At 53.7% G+C, this 18491-nt stretch overlaps 1 protein-coding gene across 2 annotated transcripts in view; it reads right to left on the bottom strand.

Moving 5' to 3' along the window:
• Window positions 1–226: 226 nt before the first annotated feature.
• The window catches only part of CDK5RAP2 (CDK5 regulatory subunit associated protein 2), a 180829-nt gene continuing 162564 nt past the window's right edge, over window positions 227–18491 (bottom strand). For both annotated transcript variants that reach the window (XM_060014248.1, XM_060014249.1), the window contains 9 exons: window positions 16627–16816; window positions 15544–15665; window positions 14259–14507; window positions 11499–11576; window positions 10208–10473; window positions 8971–9114; window positions 4149–4275; window positions 738–784; window positions 227–319 (listed from right to left, as the gene is read on the bottom strand). In XM_060014248.1, the coding sequence (XP_059870231.1) occupies window positions 263–319; window positions 738–784; window positions 4149–4275; window positions 8971–9114; window positions 10208–10473; window positions 11499–11576; window positions 14259–14507; window positions 15544–15665; window positions 16627–16816 (1280 nt within the window). In that variant the 3' untranslated portion in view covers window positions 227–262. The remainder of the gene's footprint in view (window positions 320–737; window positions 785–4148; window positions 4276–8970; window positions 9115–10207; window positions 10474–11498; window positions 11577–14258; window positions 14508–15543; window positions 15666–16626; window positions 16817–18491) is intronic.

Raw genomic sequence — 18491 nt, 5'->3', positions numbered from 1 at the left:
GGAGGCGGCGGGGGGGAACGCGAGCCCACCCCCGGGCCTGAGAGTAATGCCTCAGCTCCGCGCCGGCCCCGGACGTGAGAGGCCCGGCGCCTGGAAGCTCCCACCCTATCTGACAACAACTCCACGCCAATCTTAAGGCGAAAGATAGGTCTCCTTTGGCCAGACAGCCCTTCTCCCCTCAGTAAGCGGGAACCACGCTTGTAACAAAGAGACAGGACGAGCTAAGTGGGGAACCACGAGCTTTATTGGCTGGAAGTTCTCCTCAGGAGCCTGGCCTGCTGGGACTGGACGTTCCAGGATGGGCACTCCCGGGCCTAAGCTAGGAGAAGGGAGGGGAAAAAAGGAGAATTTTAGGTCCCACGGAGGGTCTCTGGAGTAAGATTACTGACAGAATTAATGGTGAGAATGCTATTCTGAAACTACTTTCAAAGACATACTGCTTGATCAGTAAACATTTATAGAACCAGATGATAATGAAATATTTATCAAACGCCTACTATGGGCCAGGCATCGTCTGCTGTATTTCTCACTGGTAAGAAACAGCACACCAATAATTAGAACAACCGTCAACAACACGGCATGATGAAACGAAACTTTTCATGCGCTGCTGGCAGAAAAATACAACTGACAGAGAACACGTGACCGGGTTTCACCTTCAACTTCGTTTTTCAAAAGAAGTCATTGCCAGCCCCACACCCATTCCCATCCCCCAAATGGCTTTCTCAAAGGGGCATCACCTCCAGGTTTCCTCTGGCCTTCCGAAGGATTTTGTGCGTAACAACCACTAAGGAAAGAGCAAAGAATGGGATGATTAGACATAGATGCCCAGGAAGACAGTGTAAAAGCCAAACGCAGGGAGGAGCCCCCAAGCCCCACATGGTTCAGGCGTGTGGTCAGCCCTGTAGCATCCAGACCCAGACGTGTAAGGCCCCACCTGCCCCATCACACATCCCAGCATCAAATAACCCATCAGAGAGGGTGGACCAGAGACCCCTCCTCAAGTCCAGGCAAAGCCACAACCTCGGCGATACTAGAAGGCAGAGAGAGCGACACCACGTCATAGATGGAAACTGAGGCTCTGCAGGGCCAGTGGGACCCCCAGGGCCCGCCTCTGCGGGCTGGGCTCGTGGTGCCGGGCAGGGGAGAGGCCTGCACCTGACTAGGGCCCCTCAGCCCCCCGGAGAAGCAGCGCTGGGAAGGGGGCGCTCGCTCCAAGCAAACCCACACGTGAAGGCCAAGTCGGGGGTCGAGGGCACAGCAGTCCTGGGAGCGGGGGCCTGATGGCGGGGAGGAGGACCGAACCGTGGGCGTCTCTCTCCTGAGCTGCCCTCCAGTGGCCCCCTGGGCCAGGCACACTCTACCTGGACAGCAGCGGGCGGGGCGGGATGATCTCACAGGTCCCTGTGATCTGACTGATGCCCTCTGAGCTGCGTGAGGCAGATCCCCAGCGCATCAGAACCCACGGGGTGGGGGGGAGTGCCCGCTTTCAGGGCAGCAACTGTAAAGTAAGGTGGCTTCTTCCCTCAGTCCGTGTCTTGTCCAACAAACACCAGCAGCAGCAGGAATGCCGCCACTGAGGGGAGATCGGCCCGATAAGGGATCCACCTTAAACAGGCTTTGGTGATGGCCAGGGACTCCGGCTACCCCCGGGGAGGACACACAGGCTTCTGGAACTGGGCCTTTGGCCAGTGGGGCCCAAGGCTGAGACAGTCTCCCTGTCGGCACACACGGCCCAGCTGCCCAACGGCTTATTCGGAATAGGTGCCGTGTGGTGGCCTTGAGAAAATATTTCTTGCCTCACGAAAATTTCCATCTGGAGGCAACGAAGTCTGTTTGCAATCTGTGACACCGCGGGAGGGGACAGATGGTGTGGGCTTTGTTTTTAACTGGGCAAAGTAAATTTCAGAGGTGTCCACTGCCTCTCTGTGCCCTTCCCCAGCCCCACGCCGCAGGGCACATTCTTAAGCTGGGCCAAGGCTATGTGTTGGAGCGCCCTAAATCCTCAGAAACCACATGCAAATCTCTGTGTGTACAAGGATGCGTGCACCTTCTGGGGAGAGAGATCCCCTCTCCTGAGGTTCGCCAAGGAGCCTGTGACCCGGAAAAGATTCGGTACCATGGCTGTGGAGGTTAAAAATAATGTTAAAACAGTACTAAAAGTACGGAACGAGCTAAGTCTCACCTGGCGCAAGTGTGAAGGGACCGCACGTCTGAACAGCACTGCCCACGTTCAGAGCAAGAAACTCCCACTGAGATGAGAAGCCCGAGGGACAGAGCGGGGAAGAGCTTGTCCCAAATCGAGGCTGGCCCCAGGCAGAGGCGTGACTAGAGCCCAGGTCTGTCTGACTCAGCACCTGCTCTTCCCACCTCAGCAGGGCACTGGCAAGGAAGACACCAGCCTCAGTGGTGTCCAGCGGTGACAGGTGGTTTGCCAGCTGTGACCTCAGTGCACACCCCCCAGGGATTCCCATCTACAGGCGGGAAGTGAAGTGGCGGTTCCAGGTCACGTGGAGAGGGTCTCACGGTCATCCTTTCCCTCCTCTCCCTACGGACTCTGGGAGGAGCTGGAGTGTTCGTCTTGGCCCAGGCAGGGAGCAGCCCCAGGCCCTTACTCTTCCTCGTCACCAGGCGGGGAAGGGAGAGGAGGGGACACTACCCCAGCTTCCACTCAGTCCCTTAGAGCCAGAGCAGACCCTGGGAGGCTGGCGGGGTTTGGGGAGTTCAAGTCATTTATTCCAGGTCACGCAGGAGAGCGGAGATCTGAGCCGCGCTCACTGACGATGGCAGGCTCAGCGACCCGGGACTCAGGGCTGGGTTCTGTCCTCTGGACCTGCCGTGGTAACTCACCCATCTGAACCTACTTCCGAAATACGCTCACCTGCAAACAGGGGTAACTTCATGTTCCCTGTGACTGCCTGGGACACCGGCTACAGGGCAACGCCAACGCTGAGCGCGCCAGTGTTCCCTGGACCTGGGGGCTGTACAGAAGCCCGCTTCCCACCTCCTCAAGAGCCGCTCCCGGGGCCGGACCCACCTGGCCCACAGCTACCTCAGGCACGGCCTCGATGGCTCTCCCCACACCCCGCTGCCTCCAGCGCTCCTCTTCTCTGCCAGTGGCTTGAACCCCCAGGCGGAGCCCCACGGACACCCACCGGTCTGCCAGGGCTGCCTCCTCACCCCCTTTCAGCCCCGCCCCGCCCCCCGGCCCCTCCGTGCTCAGCCAAGGGGACCTGACACACGACGGACGCCGTGAGCCCCGCGGCTCCTTCTCGGGTCTGGTCCACAAAGCCCCTCGTGACTCAGGGATGTCGAGGGCCTGGCCACCCAAGGCCAGGCGGGGCCTGTGCTGCTAGGAGGCTCCGCCGCGCGCACGAGGGCACGGGTGCCGGGGGCTGAAAGCGGGCAGGGGGTTTGCGCCTCTGAAGCCCCCGGGCCAGGGCTGGGGCCACCTTACAAGCGTCATTGGATGTCTCCGGCCTTGCGTTTCCGTGTCTGTCTAGGACTGTCTTTCTCAAATCGGTGCCCTCCTCTGGATCCCACCGCCCGGCCGCGGGCCCTCCTCACCTGCCTGCACCGGCCGCCAGCAAGCCCTTCTCGACGCAGATGGACAGTCCGCTTGGAGCGGCTCCCACCCGAGGCCTCTCACGCGGCGGCCCCGGTGCCCCAGGCCCCTCCCGCCTCCACCTGCCACGGGCAGCTCCAACTCCAGCAACATGAGCTGCTGTCGGCTTTCCTCACAGGCAGTCTCACTCCTTGTCCCTCTGCCCTTGCCCACACTGTCCCCTGTCCACCTGACCAACACCGACTCCTCCTTGAAGACTCAGGTCAGGTGTCTCTTCGTCCAAGAAGGCACCTCCCAGGACAGAGTGACCCCCTCCCCATCCCACCTCACTGCTCCCCGAGCCCCTATACATGTTCCCGTCACTGCACGCCACACACCTGTCTCCCCAGGGAGGTGACAGTCCCTGGCACGGAGCGGTCCCTCCACAGAGGTCTGTTAAGGGAATTCATCTGTCTGGGTGGGTCAGGATGGGTGAAGTATGAAAGGAAACCCATAAGCAGGAGGTGTGAGGACAACCCAGGGCTGGGGTTTTGGTCCTCAGAGGCAGGCAGTGGTCAGCCGTGGTGGCCGCCGCCCAGCTACTCACGCTGGTCAAAGATGACTTTCTCCTGGCTCTTGCTCAGCTGCAACAGCTGCATGGTGTTTTGCAACTTCTTTTCTTGTTCAAACAATTTTTTGTGTAGTTTGCTGATCTCTGCCTTCAACTCTCCAGTCTAAAGAGAAAGGGAATTAGAAACATGAACACAGAATATAAACGTCAGATCAAGAGGAAGAATTACAAAACCACGTAAAAAGTGCTCAGCCTTACAAACAAAGGTATCTGAATAAAAACTAGAAGCCTAGTTTTCTAGGCTTGCTCTGCTGGTCAGATGGCGGGGAGGGTGTGGGCAAAGCCCTCTCACGACTGCTGGTGGAGCTGTGCACTGGCACAGCCCAGGTGGAACCACGCCCGGCGAGACGCAGCAGAATGTAAAACGTGCTCAACCCTCTGACCCAGCAATTCTGCACTTGGGCATCTACCCCAAGGAATGGTAACGCAGGCACGAGAAGACGCCTGCGCACCAGGGTGTTCACCTCAGCACTGCTCACAGCAGGACAAAAAAAAAACACCTGATTTGTTTCAATGGGGATTTAGATAACTCAACTACGGTACTTACATAATATGGAATGATTCTGCAGCTATTAAAAATGATGCCGTAGAACTTCAGTTATTGACATTGAAAGATGATCATAATTAGTGACAAAAGTGCCCAGAACAGCTATTGAGCGCCACGCACTCCTGTTCCGTAAAATTGAACACATATATTTCTACCCATAGGTGTGTATATCAAGATGTCTAAGCTATGTGATGAGAGAGACATCACGAAAATGTTTATAGTGTTTCAGTTCTGAGAGATGGGATCTGGAATAATCATTTTCTTAATTTATCAGCATTGAGGGTTTTTTTTCCAAAAACTATAATGCTGGTATTTTTTTAATGCTTAAATCTTTTTTTTTTAATTGGAGTATAACTGCTTTACAACGTTGTATTAGTGTCTGCTGTACAATGAAGTGAATCAGCTGTACGTATACCTATATCCCCTCCCTCTTGGGCCTCCTTCCCTCCCACCCACCTATGTCATCACAGAGCCCTGAGCCGAGCTTCTCGTGCTTTACAGCAGGGTTCCCGCTAGCTGTCTACTTTACACAAAGAGAATATAAAGGTATTATTAGGGGAGTATGATCTACTAGGAGAACCTGTTTTGATTTTCCAGAGGTGAGGAGAGTGGATGGGTGGCAGAACTAGAGTCCCCAGACCCCTGAAGTGAAAATGTGACCACCATCGCGGCTGTCTTAACCAATCTCCACTGAACTAGTTCACGGGGTTAAGGACACTCCCTTTCTCATAAAATACCTGGACTGTGAGATACCCCGGCACAGGCCACCCTGTGCTACACTGAAATACCTCTGCTCCCAAGAGGGGAGATGTTGGGCTGTCAGCTTACGAAGAGCCACTTTAGTTTGTCCCCAAACTTGTTTATGGCTGTTGTAATCAGTTATATGATTTAATTAAGTATTAAGTAAACCTATGAATTATGTGTATGAAAAGAGAGAACCGGTTGAATGAAAACTAACATATGTTTCGGGAAACACTTGATAAAGACGAGTCACTAAAAACACCACATTTCTGGCGAATTAGGTGTGGGTGAATAAAAGATGTGGGAGGAACACAGTCTAGGAGGATTCTATATTCAAATTGCTTTGCAAGTGCCTAAGTTTTTTCTTCATCTTAAAGAAACGGAAATTGGAAGTGACAGACATACATTATGGATATAGTTTATGAAAGAAAGAAGATGTGGAACTTCAATCAGCAGACCCATATTCAAAGAAAAGGCCCCGGCCCTACATCAGAAGAGTGGCAAATGAATGTACATTTAACTGTTTTAAGTTAAACTGAAATGTTTAAGGTATGTATCATTTTTTGATTCCCTACTTTAACCTACTTTTAAGATTAACCAATTGTGTCGGCTACAAGGACTTCAACTGTGCTTCCAAAACAGACCCTAATTTAAACATAAGGTTTTCTTTGATTCTTCCTCAAGCTGAGCCCAGAGACTTGTGTGCTGGTGGTGGCTGTAGGCCACACATTCTGGGACAAAGTCACTCTACATTCAGAGCCTTAGGTCCACATCTGTAAAACAGGGATGATGCCTGACCCTCTCGTCACACTGCAGTACAGTGAGACTCAGATGAGAGGATGCCTGAAGACAGGGAGAATGATGATTGCTCACCTCGCCTGGCTAACCTCTCTACTGCTCTTTCTAAAGTCAGCTCAGGCATGACCCCCTCCAGGTCTCCTTCAGACCCTTCTCTACCAGGAGTCTAGGTTGGTTACTGCTCCTTTGGGCACCCATCGTGCCCAGTGCTTCCTCTAACGTTGCCCGTTTCATGGTGGATTATAACTGGTCATTTACTTGTTTGCTTCCCCTCCTAGACTACAAGCTCCCTGAGGGCAGAACTCAATTCTTCCCTCTGACCCGCAGCATCTGCCATGGAGTAGGTGCTGTGAGACCATCTGTCAAGTGGATTTATTTTGGGGTTTATTTTTATTTATAATTATGTAAAGCATTTATACAGTTTCAAAGTCAAATTTATGAAACAAGGTCAATTCAGAGAAGTCTACCCTCTATCCCTGTCCTTCCATCCTCTTCCTTCCCACCCCTACATGTAGACTGTTCTGTGACTGTTCATCCTTCCACTTAAAAACATTTTTATAAATGAATCTGTGTACATATTTGTGTCTCTCCCCACAACTTTCTTAGATAAACTGATATATATGATATACACTTTCCAGAGTAGTCCCAGGGACTGACTGTAGGAGATGCAAAAGGCAATTTAATGACACTCAGAGAAAACACCAGGTAGTAAAAAACCACTGGAGCTGCTGGTGGAAACTTGGAAATCTGCTTTGCACAGATTTCACACCAAGAAAAAGGCACTGTATGAAACACAGACAGGGACAGAAACGTGGCTAGAGGCAATTTAACACCACACAGGGGTCTGTGTACGCCAGCAGCCATATCAGAGCAACTCCAAGGTCCTTTTTCTGGCTCTAAAATTCTGTGATGCTAAAGTGAGCATAATCAATTACCCGAGAAACCCTCGGAAATAAGGGGCAAATCATCACAGGCACTGACCAGTCCCTAGACTAATTTGCTAGCGGGGGAGATCAATGTGACTCTAATTTGCATTTATACACACTCACATAATAGAAATAAGAACTGCATTCCATCTATTTAACAGACATTACTATGTACTGAGGTCAAAAACACTGCATCAAGGGTGAAATGTTTAGTTCAGACACATGCTTTAAAAATCATATGGGAATAAAAAAAATCATATGGGCAAGTACCAGTTTGGGAGGATGAAAGGAAATTACTCATTCATTCATTCAAAAATATGAACAAAATAGACATGGCCCCTCGTGGAAAACAGAGGGGCACAGACATTAAACCGACAAGTGTGTAATTATAACTTGTGATAATGGCTAGGATGAAGCAGAAGAGGATGCTATGATAAAGTGACCGGGAACCCTCTCTGACCTTGAAGTAACATTTGAGCTGAGACCTGAGAGGTGAGAAGGAGCCAGTCGGCCAGGAGAGAGCACCTGTGCCTTCTGGGCTCAAGACGGAAGAGAGCTTGGTGGGTTAGGAGGAAAGGCAAGGCCAGTGTGGGGCTGGAACCCAGTGGGCCGCCCTTCCTCTCCAACACGCCGTCTTCCACTCCGTGTACAGATTTCCCTGCACCATGACTGCTCGTGTACTTCCCCGAGTTTACGGCACCAAACTTCCTCCCCAGGATCCCAAGACAGAAACCTAAGCACAGGCTCAGCAGAACCTTCTGAGGTGAGAGAGCTGCTTCACTGCTACTCCTTTGCCATGGTTGGGAGATCTGAGAGCTGTCAGAGGGGTGAGCTAGATGAGTGACGACGTGGAATGCACATTTCCCTTCTGCCTTCCTGATGGCCTTTGGTAAAAATTTATAGGTTAGATAAAGGGGGAAATATCTATCAGGCCACCAAGCAAAGAGCTCTAACTCTTCCTTAACAAGTAGGCTCCTTCTTCCAGGGAGGTTTCCCTGATTATCAGAGCAGGTGCTCACCTTGTCATAATACGACATGTTTCCCACACACACAGACCCAGGGGACAGGCTCTGCTCTGCGCCATGTCAAATGGGGATGCAGATGGAGATGGGAGCAACCGTTCTTAATTCAGTCATGTTCAAGTTACTGCAACGTCTAGCTTTTAAGGGAAATTTCAATGGTTTTGTAATAAATGATTTTGTTTGGTTAAAAAAAAAAAAAGTAGTTTCTAAGTAGTTAAAATAGATTTACAAACCCCACTAAAATAGGATGCTGAAAGCTATCGAAAGGGATCAGACAGTCCAGAGAAAGGCATCAGAAATGAAAGACATTCTGAGCAGAATGGAATGACCTAGTCCACGAGGAAAACCTGGGACTTACAGCCTATGAATCAAAGCCTGTCCTTGGGATTCAACACCCGTGCCTTCAAAGCCAGCTCTGCACCCTTGAGTACGTGCCTCACTCCCCGAACCTCAGTTTCCTGACGTGTAGAACATGGACAGGGTTTCCCTCAACAAAGATGTGCTGGCGGTGGGGACACGGTCGGGTCCAGGCGGCAGGCCAAGCTTGCAGGGCCCCAGGGGATCAGGTCAGAACCGGCCTGGAGCAGCCAGCGCGGTGTCGGACATGTCACTCGACCAACGTGGCGCCCTCCCTGCCCCCCGCCACCTTCCCCAAACTGAGGGCACACCTGCTGGAGGCCAGGTCCCGGGCTGGACATGGGGAAGCCTGAGACACAGGCCCCAGCGGCACCCTCGAGCCTCTGCACCCACGTGCCACCACCCACCTGTTCACAGTGGAGCGTGCACTGGCCACTGGTGGGCAGTGAGACCCTCCAGAGCAGCGTCAGTAACCTCGAGGCCTCATCCAGGGTCAGCCTGGCTGCGCCGACACCGGTGACGAAGCTGCTCAGGGGCGCCGAGTGTGGACGCTGTGGGGGGGGACGAGAAGGCTGTTACGTGCGGTCTTGAAAAAGATTATGGACGAGCCAGCTTTAATGGGCAGCATAAATCCCCAGACCGCAGGGCCTGTGCTCCGCACGCCAGGCAAGAGCCTGCTGCCGGGCGACACCAATTCATTGTTCTTAAAGACGGTGACTTATAGATTATGAGAGAACTTCGGTGGTGACGTTAGCCCGGTCAGTAAGCATGATTAATGGCCGCCTGAGTTCACTCCATTTACTGGGCCAAGAAGAGGGTCCCCGCAGCCACGGAGCCTCTCCGGAAGGTGAACGACGCCAACGGCAAGCGACGCGACACGAATGTTTCCCCTGGAGTCTGCACGGTGCCGGCGGGATGCGGGGGTGCCCGCACAGGTGAGGGGGGTGACCTGCAACGCTCTTCAGGGAGCAGGATGACGGAGAAAGAGAGCGCCTTGGCGGACAGAGACCTGGGTTCAAATCCGACCGCTCTGAGCTACTCTCCCTCAGCACCTGCACAGCGGGAATGACATCACCCACTGTAAAGGCTGCTCTGGGATGAAAGAAAATACGATCCTAAAAGGTCCTGTGCAAGAACGGCGGCCGCCAACCATCTTGAGGCGGCTGCAGGATGGCTCGCGGCGGCAAGCGCATCACAGATGGCAGCGTGGTGGACCAGACCACACGCTGCGTGAGGACCAGGACCTCAGGCACCCCGTTCACCACAGCAGCCCCAGAGCCTGAGCACGGAGGCCGGGAGGGCGACGGACAGGTGACTGGGTGGGAGAAGGGATGGACACACTGCAGGACTGAAGGACAGAGGGATGGACGAGACACTGGACAGGCCGTAGAGGGGCAGTGCAGCGGAGCCCAGCGAAGCGACCGCGGTAACACAGGCACAAACCTCAGCGGTGTCCCTCCCGCAGAACAACAAGCGCAGCCTGGACCCGACCTCGTGGGTTTCGTGCGCGATGCTCCCTGGCCCCTCTTCCCAGGGCCTTACTGAGGACCCGTGAGCCCCTCGCCCCCAGTGCCCTCGGCCAACACCTTCCACCTCCTGCCCCGCTGTGCATCCCTCTCCCTCCAGCTCTGTCGCTCAGGTTACCTTTGCTGCCAGCTCTTGACTCGTGGGGCTGGGAGACTCTTGGATCTGAACGTCCATCTCGGCGAGGAGCTTCTGGCCCCGGCCAATCTGCTCGCACAAGGCACCGTAGTCCTCAACCAGGCCCAGGACGTGGCAGCCACTCTTGCTGGCCCACAGGCGGTGGCCAGGGACCAGGCGGCACATGTTTGAGGCGCTGGTGATCGAGCTGCCACTGTCGCAGGAGAGGGCGTCCATGTCATTTCCAGAGAGTGGAGGAGTCTCTGAAGCTACAGAACGAGAAGGAAGATGTCAGACCTATGGGGGCGGCACCCTGCATTCGATGAGCTGCGTTCAACGATGTCTAGCCAGCCAGGAGGGCTGAGAGCCCTCAGGCCCAAATGCCACCTGACACAGCCCCGAGGGGAAAGAGGCCTGGAGCCAGGACCTCAGTCTGTGTATTACCCGCCGTAGGCTTATTCATCCTGTGGGAGAAGCTCATTTCAATCCAACCGACACTCATCAGGCGCCGGCTCCGCAGAAGAGCCCTGATTCACACAGACGGATCAAGCCTGGGCCTGCGCTTCAGGGGCCCGTGGTCTAATCGGAACACAGATGCCGTGTGGGAGGTGTAACAGCGTGACGACAAAGAGCCGGAGCTCAGGGGACAGAATAATCAAGCCTCTGTGCGGGAAGGGACGGCTTCCTAGAAGAAGCGACAATTGCGCCGGGCTGAATGGGTAGCAAGAATTATGCTACACAGAGGTAAAAGCCTGCCGCTTTCCACCTTTGGATCAACAGAAGCACGGATGGATAATTGGGACCGGGGCCATCAGGAAAGACACTTCCCTGGGCAGTCTGCATTCAGGATGAGTCTCCGGGAAGCAGCAGGATTTTCACTGGCACAGAAGTGGGCAAAGTCGGTCTGGCAAAGGCGGGGGCCACGCTGCACAGTGACAGGGAAGTGCAGGCCCAACCGCAGGATGGTTTGACCCATCCGTGTGGCACCAGGAGGCCAGAGGTGTGTGGCTGGACGGGCCCACTCGGGCTGGATGCTGCAGGGCCTTGAAAGCCACGATAAGGCAGTCACACTTTAACCCAGGACAACAGGGAGCAAAACCAATGATGTCGCTAAGGTTGGTAACACCTGGGCTTGGAGAACGAGACTGCCAGCTGGAAATGCTGAGAACACAACCCCCCAAATCCTGCCAAATACCCTGCTGAGTTGGGACCAGGGACCCCCCTTTCCTCCAATTTAAAAAGTCCCACTGCCAAACCCAGCTGTGCCACAGCTACCCAGCCTCTAGCTTTGTACCTGATCCTGGTGGCACTGCTGGGGTGGAATCAAACAGATCATACGAATTGTCAGCTGCCACGGGACACTTGTCACCATCTACAAAATGCAAAATAAGGGAAATAAACCAGCAAACGTTTTAGTTTCGCTCTCATCAGCATTTGAGAGAGAACTGAATGAAAACACAGCGAGGCACCAGACACACACAAGCATTCATTCAGATCCTCACTGGGCATCTCTCCCGCCAGGCCCTGCGTGGGACACGGGGGACACAGAGGGAGCAGGCCCGGCTGCCTCCCCGGAAGGACCCTCTTGTCCAGACAAGTAAACAAGCTGTTTCCCCTCAGGGGTCAGGGCTAAGGGAGGGAGGCACGGGGCCTGTGGGAGCTCAAGTGAGGGGGTAACCCGCGGAGAGACAGAAATGTAGGCAGAGGAAGGAGCAGATGCCAAGGCACAGAGGAGGGAGCCCTCGTGACGCATTCAGGGCGCATGAAGTGGGGGACGTCAGGCGGGACAATGTCAGGCTGAGACCTGTTTTGGGCTGGAGGCGGCTGCAGTAACCCACATGAGACAGAAGAGTGACCCGAAGTAGGATTTGGGAGGTGATGCGTTCGAGACAATGCAAGGAGGCAAAACCAGGTACATGCGGCACGAGATGATGGCCACACTCTATAATTCGGGAAAGCACTTTCACATCTGAACTCTCAGTAGCTCGGGGGCAGGATGGCACTGTAATTCAGGCTTCCTGGAAAAGGAGACCAATGGGCAGAGACAGGAAGTGATCTGCCTAGCATCACCCAGAGTGTCCGTGGCAGAGAGAGGACTGTGTCCAGGCCTCAAGGTGTCCTGCCCAGCTTGCTCCCCACCCAGGCCCCTCCAAAGAGTGCACTTCAACTTTGGGGCCAAGGCGCCCAGGGCTCAGCTCTGTGGAGCTCGCCCGAGAGCGATCACTTCCTGCAGAAACAGCAGTCTTTAGGCCAGAACTTTCAGACAGCTGCATTTAAATACCGTCCTGAAAAGTCCTGTGCAAAGGAAGAAATGCTGCTGCCTACTGTATAATTCTAGGCTTCACCTGAGGAAACTGGAAAACTTCTCCACGGAGACGGCGCTGTGAATTTTGAGCACATCCTCCTAGATGCCTCTTTGGAGACCAACCCCCCCCACCCCCGCCCCAGGGCTGACCCTGGACGAATTTCAAAAACAGGCAAAGGCTGTTCAACGGCCTCACTTCAACTGCCCCAAAGCTCCTTCCTGGGCGCCCCTATCACTGAACTCTTCTCCCTGCTTCAATCTCCCTAGCTCACATCGACAACCTCCTCCGTCCCATCTCCTCAAAGCCCTAAGAAGGGCCAGGAGCAGAGCAGACCCCTATTTAAATACGGCAAGGCCCACTGCCAATGTATCCCCTGTGCAGAAGGCGGCAGTAGGGCCCCTTCCCAGCCCCGTGAGGTTCCCCTTGCAGGATTTTATCCTAAGAATACTGTTCAACAGAAAAAGCGTGTTAACGCCGATGTCTATTAAAGCTCCAAATCAGAGACCACTTTAATGATCATCAGGGTAATGGTTTGGTGACTGACAATCATCTGAAAACAATAATTAGGAAGCCCGTGTGAAACAAGGGGAAACATTTATGATGTAATGTTGGGCAAAAACAAAGAAAGGACACAGAATGGCCCAAAACCAATTTGAACATTATAAATTCACACCTACATTTGATTACCAAATGAAGAGACACATACAAAGCAAAAAATTATTATTTTGTAACCAAGAAGGATTTTTTTTTTTCCATATCATCACATCATCTTTTTGGTTCAAATTTTAAAATCCTTACCAAGGAGAAACCCATGAGCAAGTCACTGTAAGTTCCAGAGCTGGGTGACTAGGTGCTCTTTGAGAGATTGTAATTTTTTTAATTAAAGGCGACAGATGTAATTCCCAATCTAAGTAAAGGTAAGTCCAAACTTCTCTACACTACTTGCTTATAAAGTCTGCTGGCATTCCTCGTCCCCTGGATGCGCACACCCATCCACCTGGGCATCGGGATGATGACCCCCAGACACCAGGGCTCCTGAAGGCCAGGTGGTACTTCAGACACAGCACTGGACCCGGAGCTGGAAATGATTTCTAGCTCCAGCTCTGCCACCTACTTGCTGTGTCACTTTGGGCAAGTCCAGTGCCCTCTCTGGGTTTTAGTTCCTTCATCCAAAGAGCAAAGACGATGGCCTGGCTGATTGATTTGAGCCTGGCCACCTGCCGGTTTACGCCCGGCCCTAGGCAGGAGTCGGGCAGACGAGGCCCAGTCTGTCCTCCTTCTCCCCCCTACACAGCCTCTGCAGGGCTAGACAATAAAGCCAGAGGTAAACGCCAAACTGAACCAGTTTTCAAACCTGCCGGGAAGCTTTTGAGATCCTGAGATGCTGACAACCGGAGGAAGAGGTGAAGATGCTCTTTTAAAGGCAGTTAAGAGGGACTGAAAAGGATTTTCAGCAGTAGATCATGCGGACAGGACTAAGGGGGTGGCAGACAGCAGGACTGGAGGCGATAAGGGCGCTGGAAGCCCAAACCCCACTGCCCTGAGAATCAGCAGGCCCCACAGATGACACCGTTTTGCCAAAGGTGACAGCTACTCAGCGGTCAGGTCCCAAGCTCCCAGGGTACACGGCGCGTCTGCTGTCAGTGAGAAGACACCTCCATGGGGCAAGGGCGGGATTCAGAAGCTCACACGTGCCGCACAGACGCGCAGGGCTGCATTTCAAACAGTGAGGCGAGGCAGGGCAGTACCGGGCTTGTCCAGCTGCTGGGGCCGCTCGGGGACAGACAGGGTCTGGAGAGCCAGAGTGAGATCTGCCTCCTGGGCCTTCTCCCTGCCCTGTGCCAGCTGCTCCTCCAGCCTGCTCTGCAGCGTGCTGTTGGTTTCGATGCTCCTTTCCAGCTGCGCTCGCAGAGCCTGGATCTCTGTCAGGAGGCCATGCAGGTGGCCGAAAGGGTCCTGCCCCCTCCAGCCTTCTCCCGATGCCTCTGCCCTGGTCTCTGCAAACACAAGCAAAGGGAAGCCTCGACACTGTCAACCGCCAGAGGGTCAGCCACCGAAGACAAGTGACGGCGCTTTCCACCGCTGCCATCACCACCCTCCCCCGCCCAAGACCTAGGTGCCATGGAACATAACAACTCGACCTGAAAAACAAAAGTCCTCGCAGACTTAATTGCTGCTATTCCACAGGCTAAATAAGAGCTGGAAATTAATTTTCGCTTCTGGCCATAAAGGCCTGACAAATTGCACACCAAACCCTGAAATTATGTCTAGTAGTAATAAAATCTATTTGGGCTGGAATTATATAATGAAAGGGCTGATTTTAAGAGCCACGGTATATTTAAAAGACACAACAGCAAGAATAAGAAAAGCAACCTGAGGAGAAAATGAGAGCTGAGAGGTGACCCTTTTCTAGATAAACTTTCAATAGGGAGAAACCATCTGGAAAATTAGTTGCGAAAAAAAAAAAAAGATAAAAACCCACCACACCTCAAAACAGATTCTGAAACACTAGAGTTTACAGTCAAGTCGCTCTGATCTGGTATCTCTCTAGGATACAGCGAGGCCCAGGGCCAGCAACCGTCTCTATCAGCACGTAGTAGGTGCTCCGTAATTGTCCGCTGGATGAATGGGCAAAACAAAAACAAACACACACCAGCAGGAAAATGATCATAAAGTGATTTCGTGAGTGTCTACTACGTGCCAGGTACCGTGCTAGGACGCTCTTAATAAATGATTTCATTTAATTTTCACAACTGTACACAACAGAGATTAGTAGACATGTTTTACAGAGGAAGGAGCAGGCCCAAAGGGGTGAGGTGACCTGTGGAAGGCATACCCTGGGACGCGAGGCCGTGAGAACCCAGACCGCTGTTCACCGGACTCCCGCTGCCACCTGAGAAGAAGGGTGGCCCAGAGAGCCTGCCTCAGCATCGATCTACTCTACCGTGGAGGTGAGCTTGGGGTTTCAGAACAGCGTTTCAGGAAAGAGGGCAGCCCGCCATCCGGGGGAGCTCACAGGCCAGCACCCAGTACCTTGCAGCCTCCTGTGCTCTGCATCCAGCTTCTCGTACACCTTCAGCTCCACCCGGAGGGACTGCAGTAGCTTGTCGTTCTGCGTGAGCAGCTGCTGCCTCACCTTCACCTCCTCCTGCACCCTGGAAAGGCCCCGGTGCCATGGGAGCAGAGGTTATTCTCACGCAGGGGCTTACTTGACCCACAGGGCAGGCAATTCCACCGTCAGCCAGAGAGTGTGGACAAGAGTGACAGCATGGGGAGGAGTACCCCTCACAGCTCTGCTTCCCGAGGGCTCCTCCAGGCCCAGCCCTTTACAGACATGATCTCACGTCATCTTCACAGACACCCTAAAAGGTATGTGCTCTCTAATCCCCAATTCACGGATATGAGGAAGTGAAGCTCATAAGGTTATGTCTCACCCAGGGGTGCACAGCGCAGGAGAGAAGCCAGCACTGTGTGATGGTGAAGACAGTGACCTTGCAAATCACTGCACCACCCTGGGGAAGTGAGGGCGAGGTCATGAACTAAAGGTGTGGGGCGTCTGGAGTGCTGGCGGAACCGCCGAAACACGTGGGACGAGATGGGAGTCTCTAGGGGACTGCAGAGGGCAGTCAGCGTGATGTGCTCACAGCCTAAGGCAGACTCCCGCACGCCTCTGTGCAGAAACTCCCGTGGCTTCCTGAGTCACTCGGCGTGAAAACCGAGGTCCTCACCAGGCCTCGGGGTCCCGCGGGGCTCGGCCTCCAGTCACCTCCGTGTCCTCCTCTAGCTGCACTGAGCCCTGGCTCTGCCCTGCACAGGCCAAGGACACCCTGCCTCGGGGCCCTGACCCTTTCCAAGGAAAAGGATCTTCCCCCAGGATCTGCAGAGCTCATGCCCTCACGGCCTCCAGGTGCCCACTCAGATGGCATCCTTTCAGAGAGGCCGGCCCTGAACCACCCTGGATAAAACAAGCAATCCGCCCCCAGGCCCTGTCCCCCTTCCTTAGATGACGTCGCTCCTCGTATTTTATTCCCACCTGACATGCCACGTGTTGTGTGCTTCGTGTCCGTCCCCGGGCACCGGGCAGGGCCGGCAGGGCTGGGGCACCCTGACCCCTACCTGCTCAGCTCACTGCGGCTGTGGCAGACCTCCCGGAGCAGCCGCTGGTTCTGACTCTCCTTCTCGTCCACCTCCCTCTGCAGTCTGTCGTTCTCCGCCCTCACACAGGCGAACTCCCGCTGAAGGTGCTCCAGGCCGGCGGTCTTCCTGGAGAGGGACTCGCGCAATTTCTCATTCTCCTTCTGTTTATCTGCGTGCACAAAAAAGCACCAATGAGAGGAGACACCATTTGTTTTTTCCACCCTTATTATGCAAATACGGCGCTTCGGCTGGAGCGCTCAGAGAATACAAAAGAGAACGAGATTTCATCTGGCATTTATGATTGTGACATTCCAATTATCTCCTGCATTTTGGGCAGATAAATCTGTCAACATCTAGGGTGCAGATTAAACATCACTGGGATGAAATGGGCCCGTTTAGTCTTCTACTAAATAATGGGCCGTGCAAACCTAGCTACTTTGCCTTCACAGAGCAAACAGTGGGTAGAAATTAAAGACAGAGGCAAGAAACAGGGCCCCGAACTCTGGCGACGGGTGTTGGGAAAGTCCGGAAGCCGCCCAAGGAGGCCAGCAGGGCTGTGCGGACAGCAACCCAGCCGTCACTCTCAGGCCATGAGGCCAGCACTCCTGCTGAGGGATGAGGAACACGGGGGCACGGGGACCAATGGTCAAGGGCACAGCCTGGAGGCAGAGGGGCACATTGGAGTGAGGCTCTTCCGTTTACTCAAGAGTACCCCATACTCTTGTGGGGTCGCTGACCCCACAACCTTGAGCCAGGCTCTTCACTCCTCTGTGCCTCAGTTTCCTCATATGTGTGGCCAGGAGTAGTAACTGAGTCACTACATGTAAGGGCTTCGCACAGGGCCTCACAGCACGCTGAAGGCTGCCAGCACTCCGGCAGGCTGTTAGCCGTGCTGGTGGCGGTAACAGCTGACGTCGCCGCCGTGCTCACTGCAGTCATTACCTTAGCACCTCCCCATGTGTCACCCTACTTGCTCTTCAGGGCACACCTCCATGTAGGTACTTTTGTACTCCCCATTTTCCACACAGGAAACTAAGGATCAAAGAGCGTAAGACTTCACCGAAGTCACATAGCCAGTAAGTGGCAGAACCAGGATTCAGACCCAGGTTTTCTGATTCTACTCTTAACCCCGGCATGATCATCTCCGAGCAAGCTTTCTCCTCTTCCCTCAGACTGCAGCCATGCTAAGCCTCCTATAACTCCTGACTGGTCCAGACTCCCCACCCCCACCCCCGCCAGCCTCTAACCCTCGGGCCTCTGTCCTCTCTCTTCTATTTAAAATGCCCTGGCTCTTCTAACCTTAGGTCCCTCAGCTAACCCCTACTAATGCTCCAGACTCAGCTCTTAAAGACCAGCCTCCCCTGGGTCAGGATGCTTTCTCCGGGGTCCTGCGCCCCCTGAGCCTTTATCATGGCTAATCCTCACCCTGGTCTGCCATGGGTTGCCTGGCTCTCTCTCCCATCAGACCATGAACCCCTGAGGGAAGGAACCGGGTCTCGCTCAATTCTGTATCAGAATCTACACAGGCTGTGATACAGAAGAGGAACCAGGAAGTGTTTGCTGAATGAATGAATGAATGGATATCTGCAGAAGCCCCCGTTTCATCTCTTAAGCCAGAATCGGCATCAGTATCCTCTAGTGAAAGTGGGATAAACGGGCCCAAGTCCCAGCTGCACCACCTTCTGTATCTGTGGCCGCAGGCCAGTCAATTCCCCAAGCCTCAGTTTCTCACCTGTAAAATAGGACTAACAATAACGTCATCCCAGAAACATTTTAAGTGAAAGCTCTTTGTGGGTTAAGCTCCAAACAGACGGAATTAAAAGAAGCGATCTTTAAAATACTGG

This window comes from Delphinus delphis, chromosome 6 (assembly GCF_949987515.2).
Source record: "Delphinus delphis chromosome 6, mDelDel1.2, whole genome shotgun sequence".
NCBI lineage: Eukaryota > Metazoa > Chordata > Mammalia > Artiodactyla > Delphinidae > Delphinus > Delphinus delphis.
The sequence above is the reverse complement of the archived record's forward strand: the minus strand, read 5'-3'. Positions and strand labels throughout refer to the sequence as shown.